Consider the following 24,282-nt stretch of genomic DNA (forward strand, 5'->3'; position numbering starts at 1 on the left):
TTAAGCCTGAAGCTACTCTGTACCTTTCAAATCTATTTTGGCCCATTTTGAATGTCTCTGAGGGATTCGGCTACTTCAGCCACAATCGTTGCAAACAAGTGTATAAACTCGAGCACACAGCCATGCAATCTCCATAGTAAAACATTTGCAGTATAATGTCCTTACTAAAGAGGTTAGCAAATTTCAACGTGGCACCATCATAGGAAGCCATCTTATGATGGATGCCATCTTTCCAACAAGTCAGTTGGGCAAATTTCTGCTGTTACTGTAAAAGTGGAAATGTCTAGGAGCAACAACAGCTCAGCCACGAAGTGGTAGGCCACACAAGCTCACAGAATGGGACCGCCGAGTGCTGAATCTTAACGCTACAACATAGACGATGCTGTGCTTCCAACTTTGTGGCAACAGTTTGGGGAAGGCCCTTTCCTGTTTCAGCACAAAGCAAGGTCCATGCAGAAACGGATGGTTGATACCGGTGTAGAAGAACTTGACTGGCCTGCATAGAGCCCTGACCTCAACTCCATCGAACACCTTTGGGATGAATTGGAACGCCGACTGCGCGCCAAGCCTAATCGCCCAACATCAGTGCCCAAACTCACCGATGCTCTTGTGGCTAAATGGAAGCAAGTCCCTGTAGCAATGTTACAACATCTAGTGGAAAGCCATCCCAGAATAGTGGAGGCTGTAATAGCAGCAAAGGGACGACCAATTCCATATTAATGCCCATGATTTTTCAGCAGCAGGGACTGGGAGACTAGTCAGGATCGAGGGAAAGATGAACGACGCAAAGTACAGAGATCCTTGATGAAAACCTGCTCCAGAGCACTCATCACCTCAGACTTGGGCAAAGGTTCACCTTCCAACAGGACAACGGCCCTAAGCACACAGCCAAGAACAACGCAGGAGTGGCTTGGGGACAAATCTCTGAATGTCCTTGAGTGGCCCAGCCAGAGCCTCATCCAACCTGACAGAGCTTGAAAGGATCTGCAGAGAAGAATGGGAGAAACTCCCCAAATACAGGTGTGCCAAGTATGTAGCATCACACCCAAGAAGACTCAAGGCTGTAATCACTACCAAAGGTGCTTCAACAAAGTACTGAGTAAAGGGTCTGAATACTTATGTATATGTGATATGTTATTTTTATTTTACACATTTGCATACATTTCTAAAAAATCAGTTTTTGCTTCGTCATTATGGGGTATTGTGTGTAGATCGATGAGGAAAATAAACATTTAATCAATTTTAGAGTAAGGCTGTAATAAATTTTAGAGTAAGGCTGCTCTAGCATCTCAGTGCTAGAGGCATTACTGCAGTCCCTGGTTCGAATCCAGGATGCAGCAGATCCAACTGTGACTGGGAGTCCCACGGGGTGGCGCACAATTGGCCCAGCATCACCAGGGTAGGCTGTCATTGCAAATAAGAATTTGTTCTTAACTGACTTGCCTAGTTAAATAAAAGGTTAAAGATGGCTGGCTCAGTTGGTTAGAGTGCTTAGTTTATAACACTACGGTAGTGGGTTCAATTACCATGTGGGCAGAATGAACTAAATTATTTTACTATCGTTATGGAAGACATAAGGCTGATAGAAAGAGAGGGGAGGGGAGTTGAGGGTATAGGCAGTCTACAGCACTGGCCTTGGCTAGGTCTGTCTGTAGGTTTTTCTCATGCAGCACTATTAAAAAGGGTACGAATTAAATTGAAAGAATGAGAGAAGGAGACAGAGCGAGAGAGATGGAGGGAGAAAGAGAGGTAGGGAGAGGAGGAGAGAGAGAGGGAAATGGGTGTGTAGAGGAAGGGGGAGGTAGAGATGGAGGCATAGATAGAGACAGGTGAGTACCTCTCTCTCCATCCAGGCAAAGAATGAATAAGGCTGAATCTTTAAAGATAATTGTGTGTGTGTGTGTCTCTCTGTGTGTGTGTGTGTGTGTCTCTCTGTGTGTGTGTGTGTGTGTCTGTGTGTGTGTGTGTGTCTGTGTGTGTGTGTGTGTGTGTGTGTAGGGCAGATAAAGACATAGCGAAAGATTGTTAGAAGGAGAGCAAGATAGAGGAGAGGAGAAAGAGTTTGGGGCTGAAAGACACGGGCTTAGGAATGGAAGGTTTTAATTGTCCTTCCCTGTTGGTAAGAATGAATGATTAAAACCTCAAAAGATGAATGAGCAAAACGCTCATGGAACACCCTCGGAAAGCTGAGGACATAAATGAAAGTGGATGAGGAAATCTCCAATAAAATCCATCAAACCCCAACCAGTCCATCTACAACTCTATACAAGCATATTAGGTGATGCAATCGTTTCCCTGCGCAGTAATGTCGGAGTATGTCAATCTGTGTAGATTGTACTGTATAGAAAGTGTTTTGAGGGTGAAAGTGTAACAGTGTAACACATGTGGCATGATGATCTCATCACTTACCGCTATAGCCTGGATTCTCTCCTGCTGTGACAGCCCCTCAGACATCCTGCCAGAAAGAGAGAAACAATTGAAATTAGAGAGCGAGAGAGAGAGAGGAAAGAAAGAAAGAAAGAAAGAAAGAAAGAAAGAAAGAAAGAAAGAAAGAAAGAAAGAAAGAAAGAAAGAAAGAAAGAAAGAAAGAAAGAAAGAAAGAAAGAAAGAAAGAAAGAAAGAAAGAAAGAAAGAAAGAAAGAAAGAAAGAAAGAAAGAAAGAAAGAAAAAGAGTTAGGGAGAGAGAGAGCGAGAGAGAGAAAGAGAGGGGAGAAGGGGAGGGAGACACAGGAGGTAGGAAGAGGGGGAGAGAGGGGAATGAAGGAAGGGTGGTAGAAAGAAGAAAAGGGTGGGTAGAGGAAGGGGGGAAAATATATATATATATATATATATATATATATATAGAGAGAGAGAGAGAGAGGATGTTAAACACGGTTAACAAGAAACCCACAAGACAATTGGCCGTGAAGACAACATTCTGAAGACACAGCCAGTCTATTAGGTTTGTGGTCTTAGATACTATGGGTCTCTTTGCATTTGAAACATGTTGATGTTGCGAAGTGTTGGTAAGGACAAGTTACGTTTCTTCCACCCATGGTTACCTTAAATACAAACTTTTAAATTAATTTCACAAACAGACATTAACAAGCATCTCACTCCCTCTCCTTCTCTCTCCTTTGATTACAAATGCACAGGAGTAGCCCCATGTTGCCAAAGCACAGAGTCAAATTCATGCCAGTCAGTAGCACTTCATAAATCAAAAGAACAAGCAAATCATGATACACACACTGTAGAAATGATAGGGCCTAGGTATTTATGATTTCAGAAAAATATCTCCTTCACACACAGAGACATACACCAGAGAGAGAGAGTGAGATCTGAATTTCCTCCTCCAGTCTCATTGATAGCTGTAAAATCCCATTCCCGCTGGTCAAGCATTTTACTAGAGAGGAAACATGTATGCATCTATGCTTTCATACCCGAGGAATTCAGAACTTTCACACCCGAGGAATTCAGAACATTTGCAGATCAGTCCCATGGCTGCTTAGCTTTCCTACACACATTATTTCATAGATACACTCATAGTCATATGTATATGGTTTATAGTCATTAGTGTATGGTTAATAGTAATTGTTGTTTGTTTAATAGACATGTGTATGGTTAATAATCATGTAGTCATGTGTATGGTTAATAGTCGTGTGTGTATGGTTAATAGTCATGTAGTCATGTGTATGGTTAATAATCATGTAGTCATGTGTATGGTTAATAATCATGTAGTCATGTGTATGGTTAATAATCATGTAGTCATGTGTATGGTTAATAGTCGTGTGTGTATGGTTAATAGTCATGTAGTCATGTGTATGGTTAATAGTCATGTAGTCATGTGTATAGTTAATAATCATGTAGTCATGTGTATGGTTAATAGTCATGTAGTCATGTGTATGATTAATAATAATGTAGTCATGTGTATGGTTTATAATCATTTAGTCATGTGTATGGTTAATAATCATGTAGTCATGTGTATGGTTAATAGTCATGTAGTCATGTGTATGATTAATAGTCATGTAGTCATGTGTATGGTTAATAATCATGTAGTCATGTGTATGGTTAATAATCATGTAGTCATGTGTATGGTAAATAGTCATGTGTATGGTTAATAGTCATGTAGTCATGTGTATGGTTAATAATCATGTAGTCATGTGTATGGTAAATAGTCATGTGTATGGTTAATAGTCATGTAGTCATGTGTATGGTTAATAGTCATGTAGTCATGTGTATAGTTAATAATCATGTAGTCATGTGTATGGTTAATAGTCATGTAGTCATGTGTATGATTAATAATAATGTAGTCATGTGTATGGTTTATAATCATTTAGTCATGTGTATGGTTAATAATCATGTAGTCATGTGTATGGTTAATAGTCATGTAGTCATGTGTATGATTAATAATAATGTAGTCATGTGTATGGTTTATAATCATTTAGTCATGTGTATGGTTAATAATCATGTAGTCATGTGTATGGTTAATAATCATGTAGTCATGTGTATGGTTAATAGTCGTGTGTGTATGGTTAATAGTCGTGTGTGTATGGTTAATAGTCGTGTAGTCATGTGTATGGTTAATAGTCATGTAGTCATGTGTATGGTTAATAATCATGTAGTCATGTGTATGGTTAATAGTCGTGTGTGTATGGTTAATAGTCGTGTGTGTATGGTTAATAGTCTTGTGTGTATGGTTAATAGTCATGTGTGTATGGTTAATAGTCATGTAGTCATGTGTATGGTTAATAGTCATGTAGTCATGTCTATGGTTAATAATCATGTAGTCATGTGTATGGTTAATAGTCGTGTGTGTATGGTTAATAGTCGTGTGTGTATGGTTAATAGTCATGTAGTCATGTGTATGGTTAATAGTCGTGTAGTCATGTGTATGGTTAATAGTCATGATGGTATGGTTAATAGTCGTGTGTGTATGGTTAATAGTCTTGTGTGTATGGTTAATAGTCATGTGTGTATGGTTAATAGTTGTGTGTGTATGGTTAATAGTTGTGTGTGTATGGTTAATAGTCGTGTGTGTGTGGTTAATAGTCGTGTGTGTATGGTTAATAGTCATGTGTGTATGGTTAGTAGTTGTGTGAGTATGGTTAGTAGTAGTGTGTGTATGGTTAATAGTCATGTGTGTATGGTTAATAGTCATGTAGTCATGTCTATGGTTAATAGTCATGTAGTCATGTGTATGGTTAGTAGTCGTGTGTGTGTATGGTTAATAGTCGTGTGTGTATGGTTAATAGTCGTGTGTGTATGGTTAATAGTCCTGTGTGTATGGTTAGTAGTCGTGTGTGTATGGTTAATAATCATGTAGTCATGTGTATGGTTGATAATCATGTAGTCATGTGTATGGTTAATAATAATGTAGTCATGTGTATGATTAATAATAATGTAGTCATGTGTATGGTTTATAATCATTTAGTCATGTGTATGGTTAATAATCATGTAGTCATGTCTATGGTTAATAGTCATGTGTATGGTAAATAGTCATGTAGTCATGTGTATGGTTGATAATCATGTAGTCATGTGTATGGTTAATAATCATGTAGTCATGTGTATGGTTAATAATCATGTAGTCATGTCTATGGTTAATAATCATGTAGTCATGTGTATGGTTAATAATCATGTAGTCATGTGTATGGTTAATACTCATGTAGTCATGTGTATGGTTAATAATCATGTAGTCATGTGTGTGTGGTTAATAGTCGTGTGTGTATGGTTAATAGTCGTGTGTGTATGGTTAATAGTCGTGTGTGTATGGTTAATAGTCGTGTGTGTATGGTTAATAGTCGTGTGTGTATGGTTAATAGTCGTGTGTGTATGGTTAATAGTCGTGTGTGTATGGTTAATAGTCGTGTGTGTATGGTTAATAGTCGTGTGTGTATGGTTAATAGTCGTGTGTATGTGGTTAATAGTCGTGTGTGTATGGTTAATAGTCGTGTGTGTATGGTTAGTAGTCGTGTGAGTATGGTTAGTAGTCGTGTGTGTATGGTTAGTAGTCGTGTGTGTATGGTTAATAGTCGTGTGTGTATGGTTAATAGTCGTGTGTGTATGGTTAATAGTCGTGTGTGTATGGTTAATAGTCGTGTGTGTATGGTTAGTAGTCGTGTGTGTGTATGGTTAATAGTCGTGTGTGTATGGTTAATAGTCGTGTGTGTATGGTTAATAGTCGTGTGTGTATGGTTAATAATCATGTAGTCATGTGTATGGTTGATAATCATGTATTCATGTGTATGGTTAATAATCATGTAGTCATGTGTATGGTTAATAATCATGTAGTCATGTGTATGGTTCATAATAATGTAGTCATGTGTATGGTTAATAATAATGTAGTCATGTGTATGGTTTATAATCATGTAGTCATGTGTATGGTTAATAATCATGTAGTCATGTCTATGGTTAATAGTCATGTGTATGGTAAATAGTCATGTAGTCATGTGTATGGTTGATAATCATGTAGTCATGTGTATGGTTAATAATCATGTAGTCATGTGTATGGTTAATAATCATGTAGTCATGTCTATGGTTAATAATCATGTAGTCATGTCTATGGTTAATAGTCATGTAGTCATGTCTATGGTTAATAATCATGCAGTCATGTCTATGGTTAATAATCATGTAGTCATGTGTATGGTTAATAATCATGTAGTCATGTCTATGGTTAATAATCATGTAGTCATGTGTATGGTTAATAATCATGTAGTCATGTCTATGGTTAATAGTCATGTGTATGGTTAATAGTCATGTAGTCATGTCTATGGTTAATAATCATGTAGTCATGTCTATGGTTAATAATCATGTAGTCATGTGTATGGTTAATAGTCATGTGTGTATGGTTAATAGTCGTGTGTGTATGGTTAATAGTCGTGTGTGTATGGTTAATAGTTGTGTGCGTATGGTTAATAGTCGTGTGTGTATGGTTAATAGTCATGTGTGTATGGTTAATAGTCGTGTGTGTATGCTTAATAATCATGTAGTCATGTGTATGGTTAATAGTCATGTAGTCATGTCTATGGTTAATAATCATGTAGTCATGTCTATGGTTAATAATAATGTAGTCATGGGTATGGTTAATAATCATGTAGTCATGTGTATGGTTAATAATCATGTAGTCATGTGTATGGTTAATAATCATGTAGTCATGTCTATGGTTAATAGTCATGTGTATGGTTAATAATCATGTAGTCATGTGTATGGTTAATAATCATGTAGTCATGTGTATGGTTAATAATCATGTAGTCATGTGTATGGTTAATAATCATGTAGTCATGTCTATGGTTAATAATCATGTAGTCATGTGAATGGTTAATAGTCGTGTGTGTGTGTGGTTAATTGTCATGTGTGTATGGTTAATAGTTGTGTGTGTATGGTTAATAGTCGTGTGTGCATGGTTAATAGTCGTGTGTGTGTGGTTAATAGTCGTGTGTGTATGGTTAATAGTCATGTGTATATGGTTAATAATCATGTAGTCATGTGTATGGTTAATAGTCGTGTGTGTATGGTTAATAGTTGTGTAGTCATGTGTATGGTTAATAATCATGTAGTCATGTGAATGGTTAATAATCATGTAGTCATGTGTATGGTTAATAATCATGTAGTCATGTCTATGGTTAATAGTCATGTGTATGGTTAATAGTCATGCAGTCATGTGTATGGTTAATAGTCATGCAGTCATGTGTATGGTTGATAATCATGTAGTCATGTGTATGGTTAATAATCATGTAGTCATGTGTATGGTTAATAATCATGTAGTCATGTGTATGGTTAATAATCATGTAGTCATGTGTATGGTTAATAGTCATGTGTGTATGGTTAATAGTTGTGTGTGTATGGTTAATAGTCGTGTGAGTATGGTTAGTAGTAGTTGTAGGTATGGTTAATAGTCGTGTGTGTATGGTTAATAGTCATGTAGTCATGTGTATGGTTAATAATCATGTAGTCATGTGTATGGTTAATAGTCCTGTGTGTATGGTTAGTAGTCGTGTGTGTATGGTTAATAATCATGTAGTCATGTGTATGGTTAATAATCATGTAGTCATGTGTATGGTTAATAATCATGTGTATGGTTAATAGTCATGTAGTCATGTGTATGGTTAATAATCATGTTGTCATGTGTATGGTTAATAATCATGTAGTCATGTGTATGGTTAATAGTCATGTGTGTATGGTTAATAGTTGTGTGTGTATGGTTAATAGTCGTGTGAGTATGGTTAGTAGTAGTTGTAGGTATGGTTAATAGTCGTGTGTGTATGGTTAATAGTCATGTAGTCATGTGTATGGTTAATAATCATGTAGTCATGTGTATGGTTAATAGTCATGTAGTCATGTGTATGGTTGATAATCATGTGTATGGTTAATAATCATGTTGTCATGTGTATGGTTAATAATCATGTAGTCATGTGTATGGTTAATAGTCATGTGTGTATGGTTAATAGTTGTGTGTGTATGGTTAATAGTCGTGTGAGTATGGTTAGTAGTAGTTGTAGGTATGGTTAACAGTCGTGTGTGTGTGGTTAATAGTCGTGTGTGTATGGTTAATAGTCGTGTGTGTATTGTTAATAGTCGTGTGTGTGTATGGTTAATAGTCGTGTGAGTATGGTTAGTAGTAGTTGTGTGTATGGTTAACAGTCGTGTGTGTGTGGTTAATAGTCGTGTGTGTATGGTTAATAGTCGTGTGTGTATTGTTAATAGTCGTGTGAGTATGGTTAGTAGTAGTTGTGTGTATGGTTAACAGTCGTGTGTGTGTGGTTAATAGTCGTGTGTGTATGGTTAATAGTCGTGTGTGTATTGTTAATAGTCGTGTGTGTATGGTTAATAGTCGTGTGAGTATGGTTAGTAGTAGTTGTGTGTATGGTTAACAGTCGTGTGTGTGTGGTTAATAGTCGTGTGTGTATGGTTAATAGTCGTGTGTGTATTGTTAATAGTCGTGTGTGTATGGTTAATAGTCGTGTGTGTATTGTTAATAGTCGTGTGTGTATGGTTAATAGTCGTGTGTGTATGGTTAATAGTCGTGTGTGTATGGTTAATAGTCGTGTGTGTATTGTTAATAGTCGTGTGTGTATGGTTAATAGTCGTGTGTGTATGGTTAATAGTCGTGTGTGTATGGTTAATAGTCGTGTGTGTATGGTTAATAGTCGTGTGTGTATGGTTAATAGTCGTGTGTGTATGGTTAATAGTCGTGTGTGTATGGTTAATAGTCGTGTGTGTATGGTTAATAGTCGTGTGTGTATTGTTAATAGTCATGTGTGTATTGTTAATAGTCATGTGTGTATGGTTAATAGTCGTGTGTGTATGGTTAATAGTCGTGTGTGTATTGTTAATAGTCATGTGTGTATGGTTAATAGTCATGTGTGTATGGTTAATAGTCATGTGTGTATGGTTAATAGTCGTGTGTGTATGGTTAATAGTCATGTGTGTATGGTTAATAGTCGTGTGTGTATGGTTAATAGTCGTGTGTGTATTGTTAATAGTCGTGTGTGTATGGTTAATAGTCATGTGTGTATGGTTAATAGTCATGTGTGTATTGTTAATAGTCATGTGTGTATGGTTAATAGTCGTGTGTGTATTGTTAATAGTCGTGTGTGTATGGTTAATAGTCATGTGTGTATTGTTAATAGTCATGTGTGTATGGTTAATAGTCGTGTGTGTATTGTTAATAGTCGTGTGTGTATGGTTAATAGTCATGTGTGTATGGTTAATAGTCGTGTGTGTATTGTTAATAGTCATGTGTGTATGGTTAATAGTCATGTGTGTATGGTTAATAGTCATGTGTGTATGGTTAATAGTCATGTGTGTATTGTTAATAGTCATGTGTGTATGGTTAATAGTCGTGTGTGTATGGTTAATAGTCGTGTGTGTATGGTTAATAGTCGTGTGTGTATGGTTAATAGTCGTGTGTGTATGGTTAGTAGTCGTGTGTGTATGGTTAATAGTCGTGTGTGTGGTTAATAGTCGTGTGTGTATGGTTAATAGTCGTGTGTGTATGGTTAATAGTCGTGTGTGTATGGTTAATAGTCGTGTGTGTATGGTTAATAGTCGTGTGTGTATGGTTAATAGTCGTGTGTGTGGTTAATAGTCGTGTGTGTATTGTTAATAGTCGTGTGTGTATGGTTAATAGTCGTGTGTGTATGGTTAATAGTCGTGTGTGTATGGTTAATAGTCGTGTGTGTATGGTTAATAGTCGTGTGTGTATGGTACATTTTTTATGTTTATTTTACCTTTATTTAACTAGGCAAGTCAGTTAAGAACAAATTCTTATTTTCAATGACGGCCTGTTCAGGGGACGAACGACAGATTTGTACCTTGTCAGCTCGGGGGTTTGAACTTGCAACCTTCCGGTTACTAGTCCAACGCTCTAACCACTAGGCTACCCTGCAGTCATGTTTGTATGGTTAATAGTTGTGTGTGTATGGTGTATGGACTAGAGCTACAGTAGGACCCTATAATTTGTTCACGTCACTGAGTCCTGATTAAAAAACAAATACAATAGTAAAGAAAGTAACACCTTGTATATAAAAACTCAATAGGTGGAATGAAGCCAAAAAATGACAACCAGACAAATCGCTGATTCTTTGGCAACAGCATGACTTATCACTACCTACACAAGTTATTTGATTTAAGAAAACCATCAAAACTTACTACCACTCTCTCAGGACATTCAAGGAAATATTGATTTATCAAATAGATAGCATGGATAATTCTGACAGCCACCTCATTCTTTCTCATGTTGAGATTTTTGTGGGGGAATAAGGATGAGCTTGAACAGTCATCAATCACCACACAAGGAAATTCCATATATTTTACCAAACAGAAAGAAGGATGTCGGGCAATAATATGCTGTATAATTGATAATGATTCTCCATCGTATGTCAGGCTAATTGATTCCTGAATTGGTCCCCACAAGGCATCTTGCCATGATCCAGTCTATCCACAAAAATGTGGTGCCACATTTTCACACATTCATACACAATAAAACACATTAACACACAGTGAATCCCATATGTTCACACTTTACATGAAGTACCCTATAAAGTACCCTATCCTTAGTCCAGAACTGTTTAACTGAACCATACATTGTGGCTATCACAGCAGGGCCATGTTATCATGGTAGAGTTTGGCCCTGAATTAATTTTGCTCCTCCATGTTGCAGAAGATTATTGATCTTCCATGTCTATTGTGCAGCGACCCTCATCTCTAGGCTCCTGATCTCATCTCTGATAGGTCAGAGTAAGAATGCCAGAAGGACAGCCTCTCCTTGACCTTTCAACCCCAGAAAAAACACATAAAAAGGACAATCAGGCCTCAAGCAGCAAATGGCCAGTAGCTTAGTCAAGTGAGTGCACTACTCCAGGTGGCGGGTAGCCTAGCGGTTAAGAGCGTTAGACAAGTAACTGAAAAGTCGCTGGTTTGAATCCCCGAGCTGACTAGGTGAAAAAATATGTCATTGTGCCCTTGAACAAGGCACTTAACCCTAATTGTTCCTGTAAGTTGCACCGGATGAGAGCGTCTGCTAAATGACTAAAATATACTCAATACTCCTTATCCAAAAGCACTATCGACAACCACAGTAATGCGTTGCCACTCTGGGTCTAGTGTGCTAGCCAAGATGGCTGACTCTGTAATTTGATAATAAATAACAGACAAGTTGAGTGTGAAATAGGGAAAGAGACAAGTTGAGGCTCAACCTAGCTCAATAAAAGCTTTCACAACAGTTTTATGGGGGGGGGGGGGGGGGGGTTGAAAATTGAGGAATTAATTCCTGGAGGAGACTGCAAGGGGTCCAAAACCAAAATATGACACCAAACCAGTGGATGATAACTTGTTAAGGTGGGTGCATCCCACCCAGACACCAGCACCACCAGCATCCCATCCAGTCCCAGACTGTGTTGGTCAGGAGTGACCTTCCCCCCTCTGATAGCCCTGTTTGAAAGATGAGATGTACAGCATGCCATGAGGGAACGCAGGAATGCCTGGCCTCCGCTACCGTCCTTCTCCACCGACCCAACACCCCCGCTACCCCAACATGTGTTGTCGCCCCCCCCCCCCCCCCCCCCCCCCCCCAATATACTGTAACACACACCACCTGTAAAAATATAATGCGTTTTTCGGGGCTCCTAAGTCAAATATGCTTGGCTTACAGTGGAGAGTGGTATGAGAAGCTGAGGGGGTAAGCAGAAAGAGTGGAAAGCGGGAGGTTATAATTTACAATGAGGACCTTTATTTTAACAAGGCGAGCCAGCAGAACTCAGCCTAGGACCATGTGTACCAGGCAAAAAAAAGAGGACAAAATGTTTCATTGTTTCAAGTTTCAAGTTTTATTTGTCACAAGCACAAATGCTTAATTTGCATGCCCTAGCCAACAGTGTAGTATTCAATATCAAAATATTATAACTCATCTATTTGTTTTAACCCAGAGAAATAAGAAATTAGAGAGGAAGATATATACAGTCAGAGCCAGTAGCACATTTACAATGTGCAGGGATTCTGGAGTATTGAGGTAGATGTAAATATGTAGGCAGCCATTAGGAGAAAGTGACTGGTAACAGCATTAATAATAATAACAATAGTAAACAGCATAGCAGCAGCATAAGTGGTGAGTGGGTGCCTGTGTGGTGGTGAGAGTGTCTACGTAAGTGTGAGGTGTGGGTGAGTGCAAGAGTGTCACTGTAGGCGGATGGATATACATGTAAACAGGGCTGAAAAGCTGAAAAGTGACTGGTAGCAGGAATATAGAAATAATTATGATACTAAATGGTAATATATACATGTAAACAGGGCTGAAAGGTGACTGGTAGCAGGAATATATAAATACTTGTGATAATATACAAATGGTAATGTATACATGTAAACAGGAGTAATAGTGACCAGTAGGATAAGAAATAGATATATACTAATGGTAATCAATAATCAATGAACAGCAATGTAGTGGTAGTAATAAGTCTATAAGTTTACTTCACTACATTCCTAAGGAAAATAATATACTTTTTACTTCATACACTTTCCCTGACACCCAAAAGTACTTTTTTGATAGGAAAATGGTCCAATTCACACAACTTATCAAGAGAATATCCCTGGTCATCCCTACTACCTCTTATTTTTTAAATATATTTTTTTCTATTGTGTTATTGACTGTACATTTATTTATATGTAACTCTGTGTTGTTGTTTTGTCGCACTGCTTTGCTTTATCTTGGCTAGGTCGCAGTTGTAAATGAGAACTTGTTCTCAACTGGCCTACCTGGTTAAATAAAGGTGAAATAAATACATAAATAATTATCTGGAACACTCACTAAACACATGCTTGGTTTGTAAATTAATGTCAGAGTGTTGTAGTGTACCCCTGGCAATCCATGAATGTAAACATTTTTTTTTAAAGAACATTGTCCTGTCTGATTTGCATAATATAAGGAATTTGAATTTATTAATAATTTTACTTTTGATACTTAAGTACATTTTAGCAATTCCATTTACTTGTGATACTTAAGTATATTTCAAACCAAATACTTTTAGACTCTTACTCAGTGGTTATTTTACTGTGAGACTTTTACTTTAGTAATTTTCTATTAAGGCATCTTATTTTTTTGTAGGTGCATGATAATGGTCCATTCTAAATCAAAACAAATTTCACTCATATATTATTTTACTAAATCAAGAATAGTCTGATGGGTGACAATATTAGCCTATCACCTGTGAATGATGCCCAGCATAAAAAAATGCCTTTTTCTCAACTTTTCAAATCATATTCGCACAGTTTCAAGTTTGGGGAAGATAATTTTCACCATAAAAATGCACCTTTATAATAAAAGCATTACATGCATAATTGCATTTGTGGTCACATTTGATAATGGTGTTTTCCGCTAGTGGAACATTTGCCCTTATAGCCTACTTCCATGTGTGCATTGCTGCACTTATAATGTGAAGAAACAGCCTAATAGTTTATCAATATTTTAAGCCAAACTTTCTTTGTTGCGTCAGCCACATTGGGTAAAAAGTTAATTATTAGATGCTAGTAGTTGTATTAATTTGGGATCTATCGCATCCCACAACTGTCCCAGACTATGTTTGGAATAGAATTGGTCAACTTTTGCACTACGGGGGACAGTAGATTGACATAGGCTAGAGCTTTTGCTGTTTGTTAGGCCTACTCCTCTTGTTGGCTGACGAAAAGTAAATGTGGACAGTTCTTCCAATATCTTCAACATGCACCTCAGAATTGGATAAGGACACGCGCAGTTGCGTCCCCAATGTGTCTGTCTTCACTTGTAGCCTGTGAGAAAGACCCCATCACGTGATGGAGAGGCATGTGAGTGAGAGGTGATTCAGAGCGCACAGCACTCTGGGCCAAGGGCACAACAGCCACTGGCAGTAAAAGGCATGGATTTTTTTAGGGAGTATTATGGCCACACAAAGGGGATGCCGTCGTAAAATTCTAGGCATTATCGAGTGCTTGTCAAATTGTGATTGAGTGACCGATGTACTGTGTACAGCTCGTGCAAAAAAACTAAGCAGAGCTCATGCTTTTCAAGTTACTTTTTTCATATCATCATTAGAGTTTTACCATCAACAAGAATGATGGTAGTCAGCTGAAAACATGTGGGGATAACAGACTTGGACAAGGAGAGGTTGAAAATGTGATGCTCCCTTTGAAAATTCTGTGATATATGCAAAACACATAGGTGTTTGCGTCGATGCTATGTCTCTGGGACAAAATGCAATTAGCATATCACATGTGGCTCATCTTAGATGCTACGCTAGGTATTGTCTGAGGAAAATGAGTATCTACCAATAAGTAAAGGCTATCCACCAATAAGTAAAGGCTATCTACCAAGAAGTAGAAGCTACCCACCAATCTGTACAGGCTAGGTTTGATGGAGGCTGTTGGAGTGGCTACAGTACATCAGGAGATAAACTAATTAATCTGGGTAGAAACCTTCGGAGGGCGAGTGGGTCAAAGTGTAGTGGTGAATCGATTACATAACCTTGCATTATTAATGTGTAAAATCAACAATTTAGACTGGATTTTTTTGTTCCTTCCCAGCTGCAGCTCGAAATTCTCTAAAAAGATCACATGCTAATTTTCTCACTGTCACATGCACATTTTCATGAAGTGCCAACAACGGCAGAAGGGTTCTGGTTTTGGTCAGCCCTCAGAGAAGCTTGTTCCTGTTCAACAGGCATTGCTTCGTTTTAATTTTTTTTAAATCCCATAAATGAATTGTTATGTTGCCCAATATTAGCCCTTGAAGCTTTTTGTCATTAGAAATAGGATGATGAATGTATCAATATGAGGCCAAGCAAAATGGCTGTGGGAAATTGCTGTGGGAATGTTCAAACTTCCAGGATCAACACATTTGGTTCAAATGCCTCTGGGGGTATTGCAGAGCACTGGTCAATTTCACTCATGAATACTGACCATGAACTGGTGCATCATGTCCAGCCCTTTTCATTACACGTGAACATTTCATTGGAGGTGAATCTGAGGGCACTGTGACCTGATGTGTTTGTGTGTGAGAATGTGTGTGTGCGTGCATGCTTTCTTGCAAGCGTGTATGTGAGGGGGTTGTATGTGGGTGCATTCCAGAAGAGGACCTGTCAAAGCCCCAGTAAAACTGCACTGCTGCAACAAGCTAAGCTCCATAGGGGCCTACAGGAGCTATATACAGACAGGGGGGGGGGGGGGGGGGGGGGCTTAAGGGATCACACCTCAAATTTGACAGTGAGTCATTAATAGTGATATTAATAGTGACACTAATGACATCACTTCATACTACACACTCTAAGAAGAAACGGGTTCCAAAAGGGTTCTTTGCAGAGGGATATGTTTCTACCAAAAACAATTTTGCTCAGAAGAACCCTTTTTGGAAGACAAGTCTTCATTGTAAGGCAAAGGGTTCTACCTAGAAATTTTAACATCATAAGAGCCATTTTGGAAGAAAGGGTTCTTTGATGATTCTTTGGGAGGCAAGAAGGGTTCTACATAGAACCATATATAATATTTCCCAGCATGCTCTATTTGAGTGAGAATTTCAGAATGTTTTGTTTTGCTGTAATTTCTGTGTTCTTGCATTTACAGTGATTGGTTAATAGATTTCATGCTACACAAAAATAACATAATACAGTTTAATACAGTCCATAATAGAGTCCAATCTGTTGGATTTATTGCACCCGTAACTTAGGTTGTTCAAGTTTAGATGGTTGAGGTAGTGTCAGTAATTCATCTTCCCTACACTGGCAGTCATTCTGAATGCAGGATGTGGGTGATTAACAATTCCACTTGTTGGATATCCTAACACTGTCTGGATTCCGATCAATAGCAATTACAAATCACTTTGCCAGCCAGCATAATGTAACTTGCAGGCCTGACGTCAGTAAACCAGGAGATTCCTGACACCAGGAGATAGTCTACACTCGGTTTATTGCTTTTATGAAATCGTTTTCATGAAATCGTTTTTAATCATAGCTAAAGTTTGTATTGCTACGCAATCTGCAACGCGGTCAGCCTTTACATCTGGGACAGCAAGTTTGTGTTCCTGTTAAGTAGCAGTTAGCCTGCTCCATTTTCATGATGGCTAGCAGCTAACGCTAGCAGTGCTAACCCACCAGTGCTTTTATCCACGGCTGGGCACAAAAACTTCAGGTGTGAAAAGATTTCCACACAAGATGAAGATAAGGTGGAACTGGAAAATGGACAGGGATTTGTCTGCCCTAAATGCAACACCATCGAGCAGCTTAGGGAAGAGATCCTTCGGCTGTTAGCTCGGCTGTGAGAAAAGAACAACCTGCTTTTAAAAGTACACAGACTTTGCTGTAACCCAGGCAAACCGAATCTCAGTTTTAAATGCCTGATAGCAAAGCTGTCGGTGAGTTGGGCAGGGTTGATCTGTCCCAATCCAACAGACAGATGTTCAGCTCAACTCCGCGGCCCATGGGAGACTGGACACTTGCAAGGCGTAAGAGATCGGGGAGACAGTCTGGCCACCCTTCATCTATCCAAGAAGATCTGATCCAGCTATCAAACAGCTTTTCCCCGCTTGAGACGGATCTACCAGCCCCGGGAGTCAGCACAGATCCTGGCCACCATAGTTCAGCAGATCACTTCCCCATTGGATTCCATCACGACCACCATCATTGTGGGCAGCTCGATACTGAGAGATTTTGGCTTGCCTACGATCTGTTGACCGACCAAGGTCCTCTGTCACCCAGGAGCCATTGTCCATGACATCAACTCCCTCCAGGAGCCCGACGCAAATTATATACTGCTTTCTCGGGAACAGGCCCAGATCCCCGTGATTTGCGTGAAGAGGAGGTGGAGAAAAAGGGTCCAGAAGGTGGGCTACCTTCTGATAATTCGGGCTCGATCAAATAAACCCCCACTTCCTTCCATTCTGCTAGCAAACGTGCAATCTCTGGATAATTAAATAGATGACCTACATGAAAGATAAAACTACCAACGGGACATTCAAAACTGTAATATCTTATGCTTCACAGAGTCGTGGCTGAATGACGACACTACCAACATACAGCTGGCTGGTTATACGGTGCACCATCAGGATAGAACAGCGGTGTCTGGTAAGACAAGTGGCGGGGGACGATGTATTTTGTAAATAACAGCTAGTGCACAATATCTAAGGAAGTTTTGAGCTATTGCTCGTTTGAGGTAGAGTATCTCATGATAAGCTGTAGACCACACTATCTACCTAGAGAGTTTTCATCTGTATTTTTTGCAGCTGTTTACATACCACCACAGTCAGAGGCTGGAACTAAGATAGCATTGAATGATCTGTATTCCGCCATAAGCAAACAAGAAAACACTCACCCAGAGGCGGCTCTCCTAGTCGCCAGGGACTTTAATGCAGGGAAACTTAAATCTGTTTTGCCAAATTTCTATCAGCATGTTAAATGTGCCACCAGAGGGACAAAAACTCTGGACCACCTTTACTCCACACAGAGAGACACATACAAAGATCTCCCTCGCCCTCCATTTGGAAAATCTGACCATAATTCTATCCCCCTGATTCCTGCTTACAAGCAAAAATAAAAGCAGGAAGCATCAGTGACTAGATCAATAAAAAAACTGGTCAGATGTATAGAGGGGGGTACCGGTACAGAGTCAATGTGTTAGTTGAGGTACACCACATCAGTCATGTACGTACATACCCCAACCAGAAGCCATGGATTACAGGCAACATCTGCTCTGAGCTAATAGCTAGAGCTGCCGCTTTCAAGGAGTGGGACTCTAACCCGGAAGCTTATAAGAAATCACGCTAAGCCCTCTGACGAACCATCAAACAGGCAAAGTGCCAATACAGGACTAAGATCGAATCATATTACACCGGCTCAGATGCTCGTCGGATGTGTCAGGGCTTGCAAACAATTACAGACTACAAAGGGAAGCACAGCTGAGAGCTGCCCAGTGACATGAGCCTACCAGACGAGCTAGACTACTTCTATGCTCGTTTCGAGGCAAATAACACTGAAACATGCATGACAGCACCAGCTGCTCCGGAAGACTGTGTGATCACGCTCTCCGCAGCCGATGTGAGTAAGACCTGTAAAAAGGTCAACATTTACAAAGCCGCAGCGCCAGACGGATTACCAGGACGTGTAATGCGAGCATGCGCTGAACAACTGGCAAGTGTCTACACTGACATTTTCAACGTCTCCCTGTCCGAGTCTGTAACAGCAACCTGTTTCAAGCAGACCACCATAGTACCTGTGCCCAAGAACACTAAGTTAACCTGCCTAAATGACTACCGACTCGTAGCACTCATGTCTGTAGCCATGAAGTGCTTTGAAAGGCTGGTCATGGCTCACAACACCATCATCCCAGAAACCCTAGACCCACTCCAATTTGCATACTGCCCCAACAGATCCACAGATGATGCAATCTCAATTGCACTCCAGACTGCCCTTTCCCACCTGGACAAAAGGAAAAACAATGTGAGAATGCCATTCATTGATTACAGCTCAGCGTTCAACACCATAGTGACCTCAAAGCACATCAATGAGCTAAGGACCCTGGGACTAAACACTTTCCTCTGCAACTGGATCCTGGATTTCCTGACGGGCCGCACCCAGGTGGTAAGGGTAGGTAATAACACATCCGATACACTGATCCTCAACACAGGGGCTCCTCAGGGGTGCGTACTCAGTCCCCTCCTGTACTACCTGTTCATTCATGACTGCACGGCCAGGCACGACTCCAACACCATCATTAAGTTTGATGATGACAACAGTGGTAGGCCTGATCACTGACAACGACGAGACAGCCTTTATGGAGGAGGTCAGAGACTTGGCCGTGTGGTGCCAGGACAACAACCTCTCCCTCAACGTGATCAAGACAAAAGAGATGACTGTGTACTACAGGAAAAAGAGGAAACTAACATGGTCCAAACACACCAAGACATTCGTGTTGAGGGCACGACAAAACCTATTCCCCCTCAGGAGGTTCCTCAGATCCTCAAAATGTTCTACAGCTGCACCAGAGAGCATGTTGACTGGTTGCATCACTGCCTGGTATGGCAACTGCTTGGCCACTGACCGCAAGGCACTACAGAGTGTAGTGCGAATGGCCCAATACATCACTGGGGCCAAGCTTCCTGCAATCCAGGACCTCTATTCCAGGCAGCGTCAGAGGAGGGCCCCAAAAATTGTCAAAGACTCCAGCCACCCTAGTCATAGACTGTTCTCTCTGCGATCGCACGGCAAGTGGTACCAGAGCGCCAAGTCTAGTTCCAACAGGCTTCTAAATAGCTTCTAACCCCAAATCATAAGTCTCCTAAACACCTAAGCAAATGGCTACCCAAACTATTTGCATTACACCCCCCTCCCCCACACACACACTTTTACACCACTGCTACTCTGTTGTTATCATCTATGCATAGTCACTTTAATAACTCTACCTACATGTACATATTACCTCAACTAACCGGTGCCCCCCTGTATATGGTCTCGCTATTGCTATTTTACTGCTGCTCTTTAATTACTTGTTACTTTTATCTGTATTTTTTTTAAACTGCAATGTTGGTTAGGGGCTCGAAAGTAAGCATTTCAATGTAAGGTGTACGTACACCTGTTGTATTCGGCGCATGTGACTAATAACAGTTGATTTGATATGATGGGAAGTTTGATGATATGTGCTCTAGCCTACCACGCAAAGGCAATATGGATTTCTCTGGTTGACACGGACATGCTCAGGAAAGTGATACCACAACTTAAGCTTTCTACTTGCCTACTCAAACCTATCCCCATCACATTCTTCAAAACAGTTTTTAATTGCATATATGAAGAAGTGCAAGCTATTGTTAATCACTCCCAGTTCACAGGCACTTCCCCCACTGCATTAAAACTGCTATGGTGAAAAGTAATCTAGATGCTTCAGCTTTTAGCAATTTTCAGCCAATCTCAAACCTTCCATTCTTAAGCAAAATTGTGTAGAAATTGGTTTTCAAACATCTAAATAGTGCCAAATGTATTTTTGAAAAATTCCAATCTGGTGTTCGTGCCCACCACAGCACAGCCTTAGTTAAAGTAGTAAATTATCTTAGAGCCAGCACAGATGCCAAACAGCTCTCTGTCCTTGTACTCTTAGATTGAAGTGCTGCATTCGATACCTTTGACCATGATATCCTTCTGGACAGACTGGAGAGGTGGGATCGCCTCTGGTCCAGTTCTAAATTGGTTTAGGACCAATTTAAGCGGTCACAGGTTTTCTGTCACCCTTGGCAGCATTTTCAGAAAACACAGCACTGATTTTCACAGCTACGCAGCCGATACACAGCTTTATATTTCTGTGTCACCAGAGGATTTTAGCTCCATGGATAAATTATTAGACTGTATTAGTGATTTAGTGATCTATCGCCAGTTTTGTACGGCGCAGCGCGGCTCGGAACGGAACATTCCGGACCAATTTTTCTCTCCATGTCCCTGGATTTCAACTGCTCTCTGGACATTCATACCCGGATCTCACAGCTAGCTAGCTGCTATCCGTGTGACAGTCGGCTTTCGTCGATTCCGGAGCAAACATCGATTGTTCCGGTGCTAGCCAGCTCCGTCAATCACGCCTGAGTTCCATCATTCACTCCTGGGCTGCAGTCACCTATCCGGACCCGTTTCACTGCCTACGCGGAGCCCCACCGGGCCTTCACAACCGGACTGCCGACGTTATCTACCTGAAGGAGATCCGGCTGGCTCCTCTGTCGCGACGTTACCGGAACGCCCATCTGCGGCCCGCTAACCGTTAGCTGTCTTTCCGGCTGCTATCTGAATAGACAATCGGACAATTTATTTATTTGAATTATTATGTTTTCTTCTCGGGCCTCTATAACTATATCTATTGTTCTTATTTTTGTTGTTGTGTGATTTGGATTAATCCCCTCTACCACACGGAACCCCACTAATCTACTGACCGAACGCAAGAGGTGGCTAACAACAGACTCCATCCTATGCTAGCTTGCTACCGGTTGGCTTGGCTAGCTGTCTAAATCGCCGTGACCCTAAACCAACCTCTCCACTCACTGGACCCTTTTGATCACTCGACTAAGCATGCCTCTCCTTAATGTCAATATGTCTTGTCCATTGCTGTTCTGGTTAGTGTTTATTGGCTTATTTCACTGTAGAGCCTCTAGTCCTGCTCACTATACCTTATCCAACCTAATAGTTCCACCACCCACACATGCAATGACATCTCCTGGTTTCAATGATGTTTCTAGAGACAATATCTCTCTCTTCATCACTCAATACCTAGGTTTACCTCCACTGTATTCACATCCTACCTTACCTTTGTCTGTACATTATACCTTGATGCTATTTTATCGCCCCCAGAAACCTCCTTTTACTCTCTGTTCCAGACGTTCTAGACGACCAATTCTTATTGCTTTTAGTCGTACCCTTATTCTACTCCTCCTATGTTCCTCTGGCGATGTAGAGGTGAATCCAGGCCCTGCAGTGCCTAGCTCCACTCCTATTCCCCAGGCGCTCTCTTTTGACGACTTCTGTAACCGTAATAGCCTTGGTTTCATGCATGTTAACATTAGAAGCCTCCTCCCTAAGTTTGTTCTATTCACTGCTTTAGCACACTCTGCCAACCCGGATGTTCTAGCTGTGTCTGAATCCTGGCTTAGGAAGACCACCAAAAATTCAGACATTTTAATTCCAAACTACAACATTTTCAGACAAGATAGAACTGCCAAAGGGGGCGGTGTTGCAATTTACTGCAAAGATAGCCTGCAGAGTTCTGTCCTACTATCCAGGTCTGTACCCAAACAATTTGAACTTCTACTTTTAAAAATCCACCTTTCTAAAAACAAGTCTCTCACCGTTGCCGCCTGCTATAGACCACCCTCTGCCCCCAGCTGTGCTCTGGACACCATATGTGAACTGATTGCCCCCCATCTATCTTCAGAGCTCGTGCTGCTAGGCGACCTAAACTGGAACATGCTTAACACCCCAGCCATCCTACAATCTAAACTTGATGCCCTCAATCTCACACAAATTATCAATGAACCTACCAGGTACCTCCCCAAAGCCTTAAACACGGGCACCCTCATAGATATCATCCTAACCAACTTCCCCTCTAAATACACCTCTGCTGTCTTCAACCAAGATCTCAGCGATCACTGCCTCATTGCCTGCATCCGTAATGGGTCAGCGGTCAAACGACCTCCTCTCATCACTGTAAAACGCTCCCTGAAACACTTCAGCGAGCAGGCCTTTCTAATCGACCTGGCCGGGGTATCCTGGAAGGATATTGACCTCATCCCGTCAGTAGAGGATGCCTGGATATTTTTTAAAAATGCCTTCCTAACCATCTTAAATAAACATGCCCCATTCAAGAAATTTAGAACCAGGAACAGATATAGCCCTTGGTTCTCCCCAGACCTGACTGCCCTTAATCAACACAAAAACGTCCTATGGCGTTCTGCATTAGCATCGAACAGCCCCCGTGATATGCAGCTGTTCAGGGAAGCTAGAAACCATTATACACAGGCAGTTAGAAAAGCCAAGGCTAGCTTTTTCAAGCAGAAATTTGCTTCTTGCAACACTAACTCAAAAAAGTTCTGGGACACTGTAAAGTCCATGGAGAATAAGAACACCTCCTCCCAGCTGCCCACTGCACTGAAGATAGGAAACACTGTCACCACTGATAAATCCACCATAATTGAAAATTTCAATAAGCATTTTTCTACTGCTGGCCATGCTTTCCACCTGGCTACTCCTACCCCTGTCAACAGCACTGCACCCCCAACAGCAACTCGCCCAAGCCTTCCCCATTTCTCCTTCTCCCAAATCCATTCAGCTGATGTTCTGAAAGAGCTGCAAAATCTGGACCCCTACAAATCAGCCGGGCTAGACAATCTGGACCCTTTCTTTCTAAAATTATCTGCCGAAATTGTTGCCACCCCTATTACTAGCCTTTTCAACCTCTCTTTCGTGTCGTCTGAGATTCCCAAAGATTGGAAAGCAGCTGCGGTCATCCCCCTCTTCAAAGGGGGGGACACTCTTGACCCAAACTGCTACAGACCTATATCTATCCTACCATGCCTTTCTAAGGTCTTCGAAAGCCAAGTCAACAAACAGATTACCGACCATTTTGAATCTCACCATCCCTTCTCTGCTATGCAATCTGGTTTCAGAGCTGGTCATGGGTGCACCTCAGCCACGCTCAAGGTCCTAAACGATATCTTAACCGCCATCGATAAGAAACATTACTGTGCAGCCGTATTCATTGATCTGGCCAAGGCTTTCGACTCTGTCAATCACCACATCCTCATCGGCAGACTCAACAGCCTTGGTTTCTCAAATGATTGCCTCGCCTGGTTCACCAACTACTTCTCTGATAGAGTTCAGTGTGTCAAATCTGAGGGTCTGTTGTCCGGACCTCTGGCAGTCTCTATGGGGGTGCCACAGGGTTCAATTCTTGGACCGACTCTCTTCTCTGTATACATCAATGAGGTCGCTCTTGCTGCTGGTGAGTCTCTGATCCACCTCTACGCAGACGACACCATTCTGTATACTTCCGGCCCTTCTTTGGACACTGTGTTAACAACCCTCCAGGCAAGCTTCAATGCCATACAACTCTCCTTCCGTGGCCTCCAACTGCTCTTAAATACAAGTAAAACTAAATGCATGCTCTTCAACCGATCACTACCTGCACCTACCCGCCTGTCCAACATCACTACTCTGGACGGCTCTGACTTAGAATACGTGGACAACTACAAATACTTAGGTGTCTGGTTAGACTGTAAACTCTCCTTCCAGACCCATATCAAACATCTCCAATCCAAAGTTAAATCTA

General features: G+C 40.8%; 1 protein-coding gene across 7 annotated transcripts in view; it reads right to left on the reverse strand.

Annotated features, from left to right (window-relative positions):
* Nucleotides 1–24,282, reverse strand: part of LOC110490953 (paralemmin-1) — an 80,365-nt gene that overhangs the window by 44,363 nt on the left and 11,720 nt on the right. For all 7 annotated transcript variants that reach the window (XM_036952414.1, XM_036952353.1, XM_036952292.1 and 4 more), the window contains exon 2: nucleotides 2,410–2,455. In XM_036952414.1, the coding sequence (XP_036808309.1) occupies nucleotides 2,410–2,455 (46 nt within the window). The remainder of the gene's footprint in view (nucleotides 1–2,409; nucleotides 2,456–24,282) is intronic.

The sequence above is a fragment of the Oncorhynchus mykiss genome, chromosome 1, assembly GCF_013265735.2.
Source record: "Oncorhynchus mykiss isolate Arlee chromosome 1, USDA_OmykA_1.1, whole genome shotgun sequence".
Classification (NCBI taxonomy): Eukaryota; Metazoa; Chordata; class Actinopteri; order Salmoniformes; family Salmonidae; genus Oncorhynchus; species Oncorhynchus mykiss.